This window comes from Atta colombica, unplaced genomic scaffold (genome assembly GCF_001594045.1).
Source record: "Atta colombica isolate Treedump-2 unplaced genomic scaffold, Acol1.0 scaffold12, whole genome shotgun sequence".
Taxonomy (NCBI): domain Eukaryota; kingdom Metazoa; phylum Arthropoda; class Insecta; order Hymenoptera; family Formicidae; genus Atta; species Atta colombica.
Genome location: NW_017259206.1, coordinates 4,362,698 through 4,380,836, shown reverse-complemented (window position 1 = coordinate 4,380,836; position 18,139 = coordinate 4,362,698). Strand labels below are relative to the sequence as shown.

The 18,139-nt window shown below is 32.7% G+C and overlaps 1 protein-coding gene across 9 annotated transcripts in view; it reads right to left on the bottom strand.

Moving 5' to 3' along the window:
- LOC108694399 (patronin) overlaps window positions 1-18,139 on the bottom strand; it is a 68,749-nt gene that overhangs the window by 8,192 nt on the left and 42,418 nt on the right. For 6 of the 9 annotated variants that reach the window (XM_018203826.1, XM_018203828.1, XM_018203831.1 and 3 more), the window contains 13 exons: window positions 12,842-12,937; window positions 9,420-9,635; window positions 8,727-9,181; window positions 8,464-8,579; window positions 7,567-7,677; window positions 6,086-6,167; window positions 5,542-5,770; window positions 4,909-5,425; window positions 4,514-4,680; window positions 2,750-2,929; window positions 1,287-1,420; window positions 1,061-1,214; window positions 786-984 (listed from right to left, as the gene is read on the bottom strand). In XM_018203826.1, coding sequence (XP_018059315.1) covers window positions 786-984; window positions 1,061-1,214; window positions 1,287-1,420; window positions 2,750-2,929; window positions 4,514-4,680; window positions 4,909-5,425; window positions 5,542-5,770; window positions 6,086-6,167; window positions 7,567-7,677; window positions 8,464-8,579; window positions 8,727-9,181; window positions 9,420-9,635; window positions 12,842-12,937 — 2,656 coding nt within the window. The remainder of the gene's footprint in view (window positions 1-785; window positions 985-1,060; window positions 1,215-1,286; window positions 1,421-2,749; window positions 2,930-4,513; window positions 4,681-4,908; window positions 5,426-5,541; window positions 5,771-6,085; window positions 6,168-7,566; window positions 7,678-8,463; window positions 8,580-8,726; window positions 9,182-9,419; window positions 9,636-12,841; window positions 12,938-18,139) is intronic. The other 3 variants (XM_018203827.1, XM_018203832.1, XM_018203830.1) reach the window with 3 other exon arrangements.

Genomic DNA, 18,139 nt, shown 5'->3' with positions numbered 1-18,139 from the left:
AATATTAATGTATTAATATATATTTTTTATTAATATCAAATTAAACTATAGATTTCATTGTTTGTATTGTACATTTTGTTTTTAACATTTTTGAGATTTCCACGACTATTTCCTTCAAAGAAGCAACGCAGTTTGTGAATTATTTTTGTGTTTTGATTGAAGTTGAAGACGAATTTCTTTATGCTGAAATTGTGTGTGCTAAAATATTACATAAATCGCGTTTCAATTACGACATTCAGAGAAGCTTGAAGGCGTAGAGCGATTTTTTGGGAAAAAAGAGCAAAATAATTTATTCTATATTTATATTTTATATCGATATCGATATTTCATCCGATATATGTACTAAGTGCAGTTAAGGTGTACATAATTTTATTAATAAAAATTGTCAAGAATCGATTTCTAAAATTAAAGGCTCTGTATGAGCCTCCGCAGCTTCATAAAAAAAGAAACCAAAATGATTTAAGACGTAATATTACTTCTAGGAGATAAAATATCAACATGAAAACGTATCTGCACCATAAATAAAGAGCATATAATTTTATTTATTATGTTTTTAAAAATGAAATTGCAAAGTTAAATGGTACTACAAATCAGGTATAAATGGGCTTGTCACTCTTGTCGATCCTTAACATTGTAGTTCATTTTATCAAAATCAGGTCAATATTTATGAAACGTTGGTATTTAACAAGGTTCAATCAAATTATGAAAATAATCGTAAATCGCGTAGCTTCTTTGAAATTTTATTTTTAATATTTTATTTATTCTAAATTAATTTAATTATGTACCGATAGGTTGAGGACTAAATCGCGAATCCATAGACTGCTGATAACCCACTGCGGCCATTTCATTGGCCAAACTCTGGGTGGGTACCGGTTGACCCCACATTCTCCTCTGCACTTGCGGCTGATCATGCAAGTAGAACTGCGATTGCTGCGAATCTTGCAGTCTAGGAGTTGATGGATTCATTGGTGGTATTCCGTAAGTCTGCAAAATAAAAGTTTGAAAAGAAACAGTTAATATAAATTAATAACATGGTGCAAAATATATTTCCGACACGCACTTGCATATGCTGCTGACTGAGACTCTGCAGCTGCTGAAGCTGTTGCTGCATCTGTTTCTGATGCTGCGACATCAGGTGCTGCTGTTGAATCTGATTCTGCTGGTTTGCCAAACGCTGTATATCCGCTTGAATTTCGCTCAGGCTATTGTTCATACTACAATAAACATTTTGCATGAACGATAATTTTTGTAATTCCACTGTAATTTTTACAGGCACGAGTACTAACTGTGTTATGGATTGACGATACTGTTCGGGATCCATATTCTCGATATCTGGAGTGCGTCTGGTCTCGATGAATGGCGCATTACCATCGTGCTCCAGCCATTTATGCTCGACATCCCGTACATCCTCGCTAATTTCCTATAGTCATTATCAGAGAAATGGAATGCCTCAGAAAGATATTACGGTACTACAAATGCGTACTTGTGTATAATACTTCAATATAGAGAAAATAATTCGATATTGTTTAGCGTTTTGTTTTTAAATATAAAAAAATTACTAATCATATTCATTATAAAATAATTATAAGTTTCGGAATTTTTCCTAATTATGTTGTTTAAAGTGTACACTTATCATTATATATTATATATGATATATTTTGCACAAGAATAAAAAAAATCTACAAAATTAAAATAAATAAAATAAGTAAAACGATGTACAAATCTGTGAATTGTGTTTCACAGAGGCTTGGCACTTGCGTTTTGCGTAATACGATATAAAATATCTCATCATTTAATATTATTTACGAATATTTACCCGAAATAAGTACGAATAAAACATGATGATTTAATTTGTCAATTATTACGTTCGTAATAATTGGCGATCCACAAACAAATTCTTGATCCAGTTAATGGCCGGAAACTTGGTGACACTATCTATATATGCAACATTTATCCATCTGTTTGATCAATATCTTATATAACTACCTCAAGTCTTCTTGAATTTCCCCAAGTTCTCGGTACTTTAATTTAAGGTGCACTTTAATTACGGGTATCGAATTTAAATGATTCGCCGCAACAGCCGTAAGTAACAGTGTAATTAGAAGCGGAAACTTAAATTAAATTTTCGTAATACAGCTAATTAGATATCAGTTAGACAAACGTATGTATACATATCAGAATGTAAATGTTCTATTAGTAGAAAAGAGAAATCGTATTAAATATTGACTTATATCTAGTAACCGTCACCGACACAGATATAAATGCAAGTAAATAAATATGATACTATTTTCTAGAGTGTTTAGTATTGCACCATGCGTACCAGGAATACGGTATTAACGAATGCTCAAGTGGGTCTGCACATCATAAAATACATCTATCGTAATCATCTTGAGATTGCAAGGTTTCGTTTTCCTCTATTATGTAAAAGAAGCGTCAAGAAGCAAAATAATATAGTCCGTTTTATCAAAAGTAATTTCTACTAAAGGGGTGAATATACAAAGCGGCTGTACATTTTGTAGCATTGTCACGGCCGTTTATAATTTCGTAATTGCTAAACACTGAGAGGAAAGATAATCATTTTTCTTACTGAGTCCTTCCACTACAACAGGGACGAAAGAAAAAGAACGTAATAATCGATGTTCGAAAGCCATTCACATAAGCGCGTAATATAAATAATCTTCTAGAAAAAAACGATAAGTTATTACGGAGTTTCTCGCCTACATTGAAACACTTGCTGGTGATATCGTACCTTGAGCGAGAAGGGTCTCTGTGGTTTTTCTTGAAGGGGTTGTTGGGGTACAGAGGACGTCTCGGAAACGCTCGTCGGAGTCGCCCCGGAAGATCCGGAGGTTACAGGAGTGGGGGGACCGACTGTCTCGGCCGGACTGTCCCCCCCGGACGTTGACGAAGAGGGAGATTTAACCTTACCCTGCAACCAGCCCAACCAGCGTGCCTTGTTAAGTACTCAGAGTCCGCCACCAAATCACCACCAAATCACCAAGGTGCCGAGTGTCTCCCCACGGGCAAAGGTCACGTTACACTCAAGCGCGTTAAGTGCCAAAGCCCATCCAGAGTGGCTCGCAAATCATACTTAATTAAACAACAATTGACTTAAACTAAGAGCGCGCTATCTCATTTGCAATTGTAAATATAATTTAAAAAAATTAATCTTATGTGCACACATAAATATATATAATTAAAATTAAGTATATATAACTTCACATATATCATATATATTTAAAATTAAGTATATATAATTTCACTCATGTGGCATATCTAGTATTGATACCATAAAAGAATCATAATATGATAATTATACGCCATTTGACTAATATATTACTAAAAATAATTCGACTTGAAACTTTCTTCTATATTACATACATATAAACTCACTACTCTCTTTCGATGGAAATATGTTCGTAAAATAACATGCAGTGCTTTAATCAAAACCTAAGAATCTTCCTCAAACATCGTTTAAAAATCAATACACATTCACAACTCTATCAATACTTTGGAAAACGAACATTAAGGAAAAAATGAAAGATAAACTCGAACAAGAACATCTTAATTTAATTGTAACAATATTATTAAAAAAAATTATACATGCTCAATTGAAATAACTGAATGATATTAATTGCTCGAATTCCAAGATATCGATGTCGTTTTCAAAAAAATAACATGTGTTAAATAAAGATTGTACTTAGCAAACGGAAAAAATTCCTGCTTAAACAGAAACGTGATTTAAATAGAAATGTTCAATCTTATTATAATGCAAAAATTTAGCGTCAGAGCATGCGCTTACCATCAAGTACAGCTGAAATGTCAGAAAGAGAATTGTGTTAAGACAACATGGCAACCAAGATTATTTAAGGCGCAAACAAAAAAGAGAGATAAGGTCCTACTATGTACAACCAAAACAATCAAAATGATGATATCTACATGAATATATCTAGATAAAAAAATAAACAAATGAGTTAAAAACAAAATTTGATTGTTACCTAAAACTGAGCAATCATATATATATTATACATTCATATACCTTTGCCAATAATACTACAAATTCAACTGATATAGATTCATTTATATGTACAAGCAATATTAAACAATCAGGATGTAATTACAATCAGAAAAAACATGATATGAAAAACGTAAATAAAAGGCGGAAGAAAAAGAAACTCTGTACTTTCTGAAATACAGTCTTCATACTATTTGCTCTATACTAAACACCCGTGCCTAGATTCGCAAAGTAGCTGTCACACAGCATGGCAGACCTTAATGTTGTGTCGACAAAATCCACAACATTTCTCGTAATTCGCGTACTGAATTATGTATTCCCGTATTACTCTATATCTTTTATCAAAGAAAAAAATTATTGAAAATTCTAACTATAACAATGATGTGTATGTAGAACTGATATGCAGAATTGATGATAATGATATTCAGGTCAATGTGTATTTATGCAGAATTCCTAAATTATATGAAATACATTTGAAATAATCCCATATGTTTTTACCTTCGTGACCGCTTGCAAGAAAGCAGCCTTTCCCACTTTCTGCCGTTGCTTCGACATAACAACTTCCATCCTTCGCTTCTCGTTCTCTATATGTCGTCGCTTCTCTTCGAGCTTCATTCGTATATTATTCAGCTGTGAGGCCATTATGGTATTACCGCCGTTCTCATCTAACATAGAGTATTTTCAATTATTCCAAAATTAAATATGAAATTAGATAAAATTAAGTAATATATTCTTGCTACACTCTCTCTTGTCTTGCTAATAATATACATGAATGTATAGATTTCATAAACGTTATATTTTACAAGTATTATACAAGTATTATACTAATATTTTTTTCTAATCAACTTGAAACTTTCCAAATGATGAAGTTTCTTCTCATTTTAATAACTTACCAATTGAATGTTGCTCCATCTGCTGCGACTGCTGATTGCTCTGTTGTTGCCACGTGGTTGTGTTCGGCAGAGTGGCAAACGTTGTTTTCTTCTCACTATTCCCATTACTTTGGCCATGTTTCCTGTTCGATTTAGCGTCATCTTGTTCCGTATATGTGAAATTGATTCCTTTTTCTGAGCTCTGTCTACTCAAATTCGCGAAGCTGGCGAACTTCGTGGGGACATCGCCACCACCACCACCACTACTACCATCCGTACTACTGTCGTTCTCTACGTTGGAATGTAAGATTTGCCGGAGAGCGACGTTATCTAGGCTGCTGTTGGACGCCTGTCGTCGCAGCCTCATCGGCTCTTCGCTACCGCTGTAACCGTTGTCTGCGATTATGTGCTGCACGCCACTACCGTACACATCTTGGACGCTGGATCGCGCAGGCAATGTTGGTTCGGTGGCGTTACGCTTACCAGTGTGCGCGCCTAGCTCTTTATCCGGATTTCTACCAAAATTGTGTAAATTATCCTGGATAAAAGAAATCACTCGATCATACTGCTTGTCCGCTCGAGATAATCCTTCCGCGCCAAAGTCTTCTTCATGCGACGACGAATGAAATCACGTCGCTCTGCGCAGCTACATACCTGAGACCCGCCGAAGTTCTCGATAGTCAATTGAGAATCGTCCGTGATACTGTTCCGTCTTGATCGACGTCCGGCATAGGAACTTCGTCGTTGTTCTTCCCAATTGCTCGGCCGACCAGCGGCTTCAGTTCTAACGGACTTCTCATCGGCTACGGAGCTCAGCGTGGGAATGCCTTTGCCACGATGCACTATGAAACTCTCTTCGCTACCTGCGCGCCTGTAAAAAAAACTAAACTTGATTTCTATCAAATATGTATACGATAAATTTATTTTTATAAGTTGCAACTATATTTGTAAATTAAAAAAAATATAAGACTCGTAATTTAATTAATTAATTTGTAAATAAATGGCCACAATGAGCAATAATAAATATTAAAAAATAAATTAATTTGTTAATTCTGATTTTTATAATTAATATTTATAAAGTATTTTTTGAAAAAATAGAAAATTTATATTTGCAAAATTTATTAATAAATTCTGTAAGTATGCAGGCATATATATATTTTGCTTTAGAAGGTTCTTGAAACGAAATATGACAACGCACCTATCATCATACGGATGACTCTCGGCAGTTTGTTGCAAAGATTGCGACTTCTTCACAGTACTGCCTGATGTTGACTTCGTAACTGGAAAGATAATTTAATGATGAATCGATTGCCTGTCTATCATTTTTATTTAATGTATGAGAAGGTTCATTCATCACTCAAATTATATTCAAGTAGAAACAGTAAGATGCTCAACAGATAATAAATTTATACTTTACGTTAAATAAAACTTAGACAACAAATTAATTTAAGAGCACAATGTGAAATTCTCACGTAAATTGTTTTGTGTTACCAGCAAAATGAATTCAATGTGAAACTAGTGCACCGACAGAAATGGAACGATAATGCAGAATTTCAACTTGTGCAAGTCTCAAATATTAAAATGTTAACAGAAACGTCTATGTCATATATTTTGAGAGAAAATACGAAGATATACATCGAATTTCTATTCTAATATTCTAATTTCTAGTTTTTGTCGTAGTGTCGAACCAATCTGAAAATGAATATAACGTGAAACAAACAGTTCGATACATGATAAATCATAAACCAAATGACACCATAAACGAACCAAGTATGAATACAACGTCGCAACATAATCGTACTAACTAAACATGGAGTGGACCTTAATGAATAACGACGAAGTTCTCATCTTTCTCGTTGACAGTGACTGGTAGCAGCGCACCGACTCAAAATCTCATGCAAAAAAAAACATAAAATGAAGCCAATGATCCAATGCAAGCGACAAGCAGCCAACAATCGTGTCGCAAAATTATGCGATTTACATGCAGGTCTGTTCCCGGGAGAATATATATATATATATATATATATATATATATATCACTCTATGCTCTCACGATCGTGATTGGATGAAATGCAAACAATGTGATTAATAACAAGCAGTGCTCCTTGCAACTTATGAACTTCACTAAGAGATTAGTTCAACGGGATTTTTCTTTAGTTAATATACATAAGAATTATCGATAAAACTCATTGCCTTTCTTTTTTCCCAAATAAAATGTCACGTCAGAACTTTAACGATATAATAGCTTAATTTCTCAATAATGGTTCTTCTTCGTTCCAAAACAATACAAGAAGTAAAATTTTTCTATATGCATATAGAAATTTTATATTCGTGTGATGAAATAATGTTGACCGTACTAAAAGATTGACGAAAACTAAATACTGCTGTTAAATTTTAGAATTTAGTAATACAATAGATCTTAATTAAGATTGATATTAGCAACAATCACAAATATTTTATTATATACACTGTCTATAACAGAATAAGTGTGCGTCGCATTAAATGTGGGTGACCTGATACACCTACATACATGAATGGCAGCGCGATAAGGCGATTAAGTCGTTGATCTCTTCGAGACATTCTAAAAAACGGCAATGTCAGTCCACGGAAACGCGACTCGCAAAGATAGACGACCACCTAGACATGAGATTGATTCTTTGTGTGGTAACGTGTGGATACCTGTGAAACCTGGCGCGGTTACGGAGAGGTTGCTTCTCAGATCAGGTATTGGAGCTATAGACTGTGGCAGGCTTCTCTTATGAGCTACGCCATGACTATTGCGCGGGCAGGCTGCACCCGTCGCCGCGCCGTATCATGTGGTTCATGGGCAACCGGAAGTTGACGAAAGAAGAAGGCGAGGATAGCGTTGTCGTATCAAGCGTCAAGAAGAAGTTACGCCATAGAAATATATGGAAATATTACAGTTGTAGATTAAGTGCTGCGTGTGGAGGTAAGTTCGTAAGTTTGGCTGATATATCATATCTCTTTGCCCGTTGCAGACTTCATTGTTGTTCGCATTCGCAAAAAAGGTCAATTGGTATCGAATGGAAATAATATAATTAGTCGCTGCTCTCGGGGAAGGGAATTCGGATCAAGAGGCTGAGATATTGAGTGTGTGTATTGACACTGATAAAAAGCGTGATACCATTACAATTGCAAGCAACATTCCTCATTAATATTCATAATATTGATGATTTATTTATTTAAGTTATTCACGATATATTGAATTAATTTGTAACTCAATATATAATAATTCAATTAATTTGTGTAATTTAGAACAAAATTACATATAATGTACGTTCCCTGCAATAGTAGTAGGTTTTTCATGGAGAAAAGTATAATAAAATAAATAATAGAACGGGTATAAAAGTCCAGTGTACAGCAGCCTCCACCAATCACATTTATCCACCACCAATTTTCATAACTCCTCTCTCTCTCTCTCTCTCTCTCTCTCTCTCTCTCTCTTTCTCTCTCTCTTTCTCGCTCTCATTGAAGTATAGCTCGAATACCACATATTGTCGCGCAAATCTGCTTCTAATAAACAATCTCATTCCGTATCATAAAATGTTTACGTACCATCTAGATATTGCATCGCCCGCTCCTCACCAGGATAGCGCACGCATTTCGCTGGATGAATCTCCAAGACGTTGTACATATCAGCCAGAAAGACTACTAGATTTTGTTTCATCGACCTAAAAATTATGACAAGAATAATCGAAAGGAAAATACGACAGCTAATAATTATTTTTTCCAAAATCAATACAATATATTGTAAAAGATTTGTAAAATATTCACCGCGCGATACAAGTGTAATTTCGAATTTAATTAGATTAACGCACCCTCTCATGTACGTAACGTCATCAGGCTGCATATGAAAAATCGAGTAGGGCAGGCATTTGACGCAGAACGCGTGCACCAGAGAAAGATTGTGCAGTGCGTCCGCTACCGAAGGTCTTTTCGACACCCTAATCTCCATCCAATTGAGTTCGCTAGGACAGTAGAAAGCTACAACAGCCGCTAGGCCGACACCGTCGCATAGAGATTGAAAATCCTTGGCAGCGGGTAATTCAGGCAGCCGCGTCTTGTCGCCACCACCCTCCTCGCTCTGAATCTTGGCAATTAACGCGTGCGATGCGTGATTGATCCAGAGCAAAAGACCCTTCTCATGATCCGACGGTACGTCCACCTCGACTTGAGGATCAAACCGTTGTATCGCCGAGACCACCCGATCTCCCGTCACCACTTCTTTCGCGTACAAGACCATCAGGCCTTCTATCACAGCCATATGCGCGGACTGTAACGAAACAAAAATATTATTAGCATTGATTAAAATAATTTCATATGATCTGTTGTAATAACACATTTAAGTAATAGGATTTATGCAGCTTCTTGAAGATATCATGGATAAATTATACTAATATCTTCTAGCAATTTCAAATTATCACTTCTCGATACTTGAAGATGTTCAAATGTCTTGGAGAAGAGGAAACATATAGACTGTGCGCATGTTACATGTGCACTGGCAAGCTTACCATCTTAAGTGGTGAATTTTGAATAAGGATCGTTTCGGTGAGCTGAGTATTGTTCTGCTCCGCGACGTAGACACCTTTCCTGGCCAAGGCTTGCAGGATCCCGTAGTGATTCTGATTGTGATAGTTAGGATCCGAGTATATGTTGGCCAGAGCGAGGCAGTAGAGCTCCGCATTGGAAAGCGCGTGTACAATTTGCGGTTTCAAATGCTCTTGTTCCTGTAAACATTAAAATTTATCTCTAAAATTACAGATAATTATACAAATTAAATTCAAAACCACACTGTCCATGTAATTATTTTAGATTAAAATAATTTCGTAAATAATTGCGCGATTATACAATTAAAATTAGATAAATAATTGTACTAAATCTATATATTTTGAAGATTTTTAATACATAAATTATGTTTGACAAATATATATAAAATTTTTTTATAACACTTTTTTACGCATAACAAAAAATTTTTATTCTATAAATTTTTTATGCATCAATAATTATATGATTAACGTTTCCAATGATAAGTGATATTTATAATGATAAACCATTGAAGTATTTTTCTGTCTAGAAAACTTAGCACAGTGAAAGTGCCACAAATGATCGAGTTCAAAGAAAACGAAGGGGAAGAACGACCTTGTCTTCATAATAATCTTTTGTTCGCTTTTTGCAATGACTATTCGTGCCGAAGAATGCGAAAGCATTATTTCAAGTAGCATCCAGTATCCAAGGTAGCCAACAAGATCAGATACTTCGAATCCACCATGAAGACTTCTATAGAAAGCGAATTGAAGCAAAAAAGACTGTAGACCGAAGAACGAAAAAGGAAGGATGAAGAAGAAAGAACAAAGAACAATGAAGAAAGAATGAAGTATGAATAATAAAGTATGAATAATAAAAACGCAGAAGTACAATATAAATTGAAATTTTATATATGAATAATTACAATAAAAAATGTATTAGATAATACATTCATAATAAATTTTACTATAAAATGATAATAAAAGAATAATAAAAGTTTACTGATTACACTTTTCAAAGTTCGTTTATTAAAATAACCTGGTAGAAGCTCCTTATTTTATATATAAAGTTCTCATTATTTTCCTATTATATTGCATAATTCATTATCTTATTTTATGTATAGATTTATAATCGTAAGAGCATAAGATAAAACAAAATATACATAAAAATAGTAAAATTTTGTTTCCTTTTTAAACAAGAAAAATATTTTCTTTTCTAAAGTTTACTTGGACAAAATCAATTTAATTACTTTTAAAATCAAACAATTTCGAAACACTAAGTTCGCATTCAAATAATATTTTATAACATATTACTTTAACGTAGATTCTGTTAGATATAACAAGCAGCATTAATAGATCAATGTTGAAGCGAGGAATGTTCATTTCGCGCAAGAAAACTACAATATAGAAATATCGAAAAGAAGATCTGTAAAAGTTTTTGTGTGAAATTACTGAGCAAACGATAAAAAATACGCGAAGCAGAGATAATTGAAAGATAGTAACCAGGATTCCTAGCGTACTGTCGGTCTAATAAATATAATTATATTGTCGGTGCGCAAAGAAGCGAACGAGAGAGAAGTACGAAGTAAAAATATTGTCGGCGATTGTTACTCATCTTCGTGCAAAAGTAGTTACATTGCAGTTTATCTTCAGTTTCTTTTCTAAGTCGTTTAATATTTATAAACTGCAGCTATGTAAGTTCGCATGAACCTGAATGTCTTGTTCGTCTTTATTTCATGAGAATATTTAAGCTTCCTCATTTCACGAATATGTATGTTTACATAATCATAAAAATGCAGAAAGCGCTTTTATGATTACGAAGAGAAATTTACATAAAGATCGCATATCTTCAAAGCACGGAAATATTTTTCAAACTTTGACTTCAAAAAAAAAAAGATGCTTCTTCTGAGACAAAAATATCTAGACTTTCTTTTGTAACAAATGGGACAAATATATACATCTGCTTTTTTATCAGAAACTCAGAAAAGAGAGAAAACACAAAAGAATATGAAGATATAGTATAAAATATTCTTGTATAATATTTAAATAAAGCAAAAAATTCCACGTTTAAATATTTATAGAAAATAACAGCTTCATAGAAAATAAAAGCAGCTGATACACTGAGAAAAATTTCTGATTAAAAATGAATAAATTAGAAGATTCTAATTAGTCAGAATTCTGGTTATCAACTAAAATTATAATAAATTCAATCAGAAAATTCTAATTCGTTCATTTTTAATCAGAATTCCAATTAATGCAATCAGACTCTTTTTCTAGTGCACATTTCACAATAAAAAAATATACTAAATTTTAATAAATCATTTGTTTAAATAATACTAACTAAATACAAAGATATATTTATTTAATACAAGAACCATTAAATTGATTTTTTAATTATCATTTTTAATTACTATTTCTTTTGATGATTAAATAAATATTTATTTACGTAAGTAAATATTTAGTTGGCACACATTCAAATAAATATTTTATTAAAATTTATTATATTTTTTTCTTAGTGTATAAATCAGGTTCTCTTTCGAACAGCTTTCCCTGAACATATTTCGTATAAACTGACTGATGACAGACATCCTCATGGGAGGGGAGTATAAAGTTCAGTTTTCGTAAAGTTTCACGGAACTTTAACTATGGAAGTCTCGGCTACATTTTCTTCGTGAGTTCCCGTAGCGTAAAGTAGCGTAAAGTAAGCTATTGACAATGTAATGTGTAACACCACTTTCCTTCGTTCTCATCGGAGGCGATGCAATATTGTACTGGCAAAAGCATTATTAGCATTTCTGGCTGCATAGATATTTTAATAATTTTCCAGCACCGCCATTCACGACGAAAGAGAACTGTTTTCTCCGTAAAGTAATGACGTATATTATAAAGTAGAGTGTTTCACGATACTTTGAAGCATAAAGAAAAATTTATTGATAGTGTTATGAAAGAAAGAATTGTCAATCGCAATAGCAACTGTAAAAAAATCAATGCGCAAAATCTATAATAAAATTCGTTTGTGAGAAAACAGATCTTTTCTTTCGAAATAATGACGTGTACTACAAACTACAAAGTAGGATTTCAGGATACTATCGATTGTAAATAAAATCAAAGTAGATAAAAAAAATCATAATAAAATTTGTTTGTGAGAAAATATATCTTTCCTACTTGTTAAGAAAAATTTTCTCGTAGATATGTATTATTACGAAATTTAAAATTGTAAATATATATTATAAGCTTTATACAATTCTCTATGGCGAATTTATTATTTCAAAAATTACTTTCAATTTGTAATTATGCAGCACACACATATGTGAAATTTTATTAATATATTAATAAAATGTGAAACTTTTTAAAGTCTTAAACGTAAGAGACTTCATTAATAAAGCATTGTAACAAAAATTAAAGCTTACCTCATGATCACGATAATAGGGATCGCGGAGTTTTTCTGGCACTCGATTGTTGTATGCCTTCGACAGGAGCCATTTTACGGAGGCACGTTGTTTGGCCTGAAACAAAAAAAGAGAGAATAGGAAATATAGGAAAAAATACATTTAAATATCGATTTCCTTCAATTTAATTTTTCAAATTTTTTTCGCAGCATAAAAAAATTTTTCATTTAAAAAACAAGAACTTAATTATAAAATTATTCTCTAATGAACTTGATAATTAAATCAATTTTTTAATTAAATTCTTGTTTTTTATTTTCTTCAATAGGAAATATATTTTAATAAGTAATAACACTATAAACACATTTGTTAAAAATTTTTTATATTATTTAAAAAGCCACTTAATTTTTTAAATTAAGCATTGAAAAAAAATGTTTTTAACTTTCAGAAAATCTTAAGTCGAAAAAAATTCTTTTTCAACTTCACATATAATTTCAATATTAAAATCTTTTTTGTAAATTCTAAACGACTTGGAAACAGCATCACTTGGCCTCATAGAAGCGTCAAGAAAAAAGTTTAATGGAATTTTGAAAGTAAAATTTTTAAGCTTAAAGATTCTTATGTAAATTGCTATATGATTTTTTGCAAAGTGTAAATTTATTACGTATTCTCTTATTGCTGCAATTCGAAATGGATCCAATTCTGTTAAGAAATGTATTCATAAATTATAATTGACTATCAGTTATCGATCACAACCGTCTTTTCACCCTATTCTCGCTTCCATTTGTACGTGCCTTTCACCTAACAGCAAGATAAGCCGCTTTACTCGAGCCACTCGAGCTGGTTCTCCACATCCCAGATTGTAAGTCAAGGAAGTACAGAGCATCTTATCGAATATGCTACTTTAAAAAAAAAAAAAAATTCAATCTAGAAGAATTTCTATTGTGTAAATTTTACATTTATTTAAAGTATCAATTATCGAAATGATTTCAGCGTAAGTATCAATTAAATAAATCAGCATAAAAGCTTATTTTATAGATCAATACCTTCTTGAATTGATCACAAATTTTTATTTAAAAAATGTTTATTATATAAGAGTCTATTTTCACATATTACAGTCTTCACAGATTCGTGATATCGCAAATGCTAATTTAATTATGTTCTGAATAGTATAGATTCTTTAGTTTAAAGACTATTAACGTTGAAAGACCCACATCTATATATTCTAGATTAAATCTTCGATATGAACTCTTAATAGATTTTTGAATATGCACGTACATTTCTCATTATTTCTACAGCTTGCATTAAGTTTCTTTAATTCAAAACATCTGGGTGGGTGCTTTCCATAAGTTTACTTAAATGTCGTTTTATCTTTGTTATTTTCTAAATATCAAGAAAGAATGATGTTTGTATAGACTTGTGTCACTAAATGGAAAGCATTCTCTATCATAATTCTTCTAACATATAAATCCCTTCCTTTCCTCGTTCTCTTTAATTACCAGAGATTTATGTTGTTCCGCAAAATGAGATTCTCTCTGACAACAAATCATTAGAGCAAGAAATTACTAGTGTCACATTGTAATTAAGCGAAGTTAAAGTTTCTACTATCTGTATTTATAAACATAGAATGCATCGAGTTGCCACATTATTTTGCGCAGACATGAAAAGTGTGCCGTATATATCATTGTAAAATTTAAATAATTCTTTATCTCATGTATCTGTTTTCAGATTTCACATTGATTTCATTGATCTCCCTGGCTCGACTTAATTATCTCGCGTGTTTTATGCTTCCCATAATATACGCTTGGATGAAAAGGAAAGTCAAAAATGGTATTAATATTCTCAACGTCAGGAAGACTTTTAGAACTTTCACGGCATCAGCTTTAAACTTGAAATTTTACACGAATCTTGTCTTTTCTAATCAAGACAGACTTTCAAATCGCAACTTATAACAATAAATTAAAATCATGTAAAAAAAGATATTTACTTAAAAATTTTCTGTCGAACATCTATTTGATCGGTGTGACTTCTGTCGTAAGTTTCTTTAAAAGAGTACTTTATACAGAGACAAGTGTCGAAAATAGAAGTCAAAGTCAACGCGGACGTGCAACGGGTCGTGACGTGTTCCTTGCGAGCTTCTAAATTCCTTGCAGAGAACTTTCTTGGGAGGCGAGCGGCAGCTTGACACGCGAAATTGCACGCCTAATCAATTTGTCGAGTGGCACCGAACGGAAATGGAAAAAGAGGAAGGAAGAGAAGCGAAACCTGGAGGGCTAGGGAGGATGGGAGTGGTCGTCGTATGAGGTCATGCCGCGCCGCGTGTTACGAAGATTAAAGTGACTTGTAAAAAAACGCTCTGCTGCGGTAATCATTCACCATGGCCAGATTGATAACGTCGACAACGCGAACTTTGCGGCTCATTCAAGTTTTATCATCACAAAATGATTCCCTACAGTTTTTGCTCGTTTCTCTCTGTCTTGTAACAGGCGATTTTTCATTGCAATATTAACGTGTTTTTAATTAATTTTACTGCTTGACGCGGAAATAAATTTAAAAAATTCTAGGATGACCTTTCACAGAGAAAAAGAAATGACAGAAAATAGCAGGAAAATAAAAAGATCTTAAAAAAATCAATAATGAATGGTATAAAAAATAGAACGTCTGCAAATGTCAGCAAAATATCTGTTCTTTATTAACTAGTTCTCGTAATATAGGATTATAGATGATAATTTTATATATAATTCTTTTGAGGCTCCAGGTGTTTTCTTCAAGAAGTCATAATTTACGAGTTATCTTCATAGGTATTTTCCATTTAGTGATACCAGTTGACATAAACACCATACTATCTTAGTATTCAATCAGTTGGTATTCAATCAGTAACAAAGACATTTCTGTTGATTTGTGTCATCAAATGAAAAAAACTCCACGTCTTGAAATATCGTTAAATGTCAACATTTCGTGAGCATGACAGTTCACTTCATCACGTTGCGAAAAACAGCCTGATACCAAGTTTTAAATATAATTGTTAAAACATACTTATCGATACTTACTTTTATTGCGTCTATCTGAAAATGAATGTCGCGAAAAAAGCTCGCTGCACAGTGACAATATTTTTTTACCGCATAGGATAAACTTGAACAATTTTGTCACTAATGTTCATCAGGCAATTGCGATTGGATGACACGTATCGATGATCTGCTTTCATAAAAAAGTGGCAGGTTAACATACCGGGGCATTGATTATCGATTGCTACCTGAGTAACAATGTTATTACAGTACCTATATTAATAATATCTACAGTCCACATGGGAGCGATTCGTTGCCACACACCTATAATAACAGACCCGGAAAATGTTGAACTATCAATTTTCATATGCAATGTACGGAATTTCTGATGTCAGTCGCGCAAAAAAGATGTGCCGATTTCGGCTAGTTTTTCGAACCGTGAAATATGGAAGAAATTGCGATGATTTTATACATCAAGTTAGAGCGAGGACGATGATGCGATCTAAGCACAAATGTGATTTATACGTATTTCGATAAATTTTGATAAAATGGCTTCACTTTTACAAATATACAAATAAAAAAAAAATAGAAGCAACATTTATTTTAAAAATACAGAAAAAATAAATAAGAATTATACATGAAAAATAACATCTGGAAAAGTTGCTTCCTTGATATTTAAGAGGCTTGCTATTTTTTTAACATTTGTTGTCTTTTTATATCGAATTTTTCAACATAAAATACATTTTGTTTCTTATGAAATAGATTTAAAATATATATACGCTTCATCCTTTGCAAAAATAAAAAAATAATTTCTTGTTTATTTCGTTGCAAATTACGTAAAGCAAATCTTTAATCAGAATTTCTGGTTTCTATTATTTACTATTTTATTTTATGAACAATAATATAAAAAATTATTTAATTGGAATATTTCAATTTTTATTACATAATCCTGTTGAATACTCGGTTGATTGATCGATTGAAATATTGAACCGTAATCCTTTCTAGATTAACACCACGAAGAACGAAGATTATTCCGTTCTTTGTTTATCTCCGCGATCATTCGATCGATTGAATCGCAGTATATAATTACATGCTATTAGCATGCCTTTCCATCGAGTATCATGGGCGTAAATTGTGAAGAGAGAAAGAAATCAGTTCGAAATCAATCGTGATCGGCAAAATCGCTCGACGTTTCCGTCATGTTTATTTAAATTAAATTTACTTCTTATTATGTTTGCAATGGTTGAATGTTGCACGTAATGCAAATATATATTACATATTACATATATAAATATTGCAAAACTATTTTAGTTTATGTAAATTTTCAAAAAAAAAAAATAGTTTTAGTTGATGTAAATTCTCCACAAAATTAGTTTCATCTAAATTTAAAAAATCACCTTCTTCTCTTCTTTATTACAATTTTTAGGAAAATAAAAATATAATGAAGTTCACTTATAAAATTGAAGAGAGAGATTAAAGTTTCCTTATTTAGTCGCATTTTCGGAAAATTAATACGCGGAGGATTTTATTTACAAATTTCATGACTCAAAACTATTAACATCTCGAGAGAGAAATTATCGTTAATAATGGACCAACTTGCTCGAAAGATCCTAAGTGCTTGAAGTGCTGCCTCTTCAGGAGTCACCCTGTATACGCTTCGCGTATGTAAACTAGCACACGTGTCTGGCAGGAACCGACTCATGCACGAAGCAATGCACGCACGCACGTGCGCGTACATACGTTTACGTTTGTCTATAAAAAGAAGCCATGTCATCGCTAACAACTGGTTGCGATGACACGACACGGAATACTGCGCTACGTACAACAACTGGCAATTCGGATTCGATCGATTCGATTAACTGTAGAAGAAAAAGACGACGGTTTCGGATCGGTGATCCATAACCATCAACCGCGTCATCGAGCTTTATTAACTCGTCTGAGATACACCGGTACTCGATTGCGATTCAAATCATTTTCACAACAAAAACGCGAGCAAGACATTTGGAAACATCGATTTTCATTTATATAAAATGACTTACGTTGCAAAACTTTCCTGAGGTATTTAAATCGCTATAACCAGAGAGAAACGGATGACAACATTACTCAAAAATAATTTTCATGTTAGATTTATACAATAATGTTACATTTTCGTTATGCTATCTGTGCAATTTATTAATTTAGTGAAATTAAAAAGTTTATATTTTCTCCTGACTGCAAAATATAATTTAACAGGATATGAATAAAATGGCAGCAATTATTTTTAATTGCCGATATACGTCACAAAGTAGATGTAAAAGTTAGATGTATGTGAAATAAA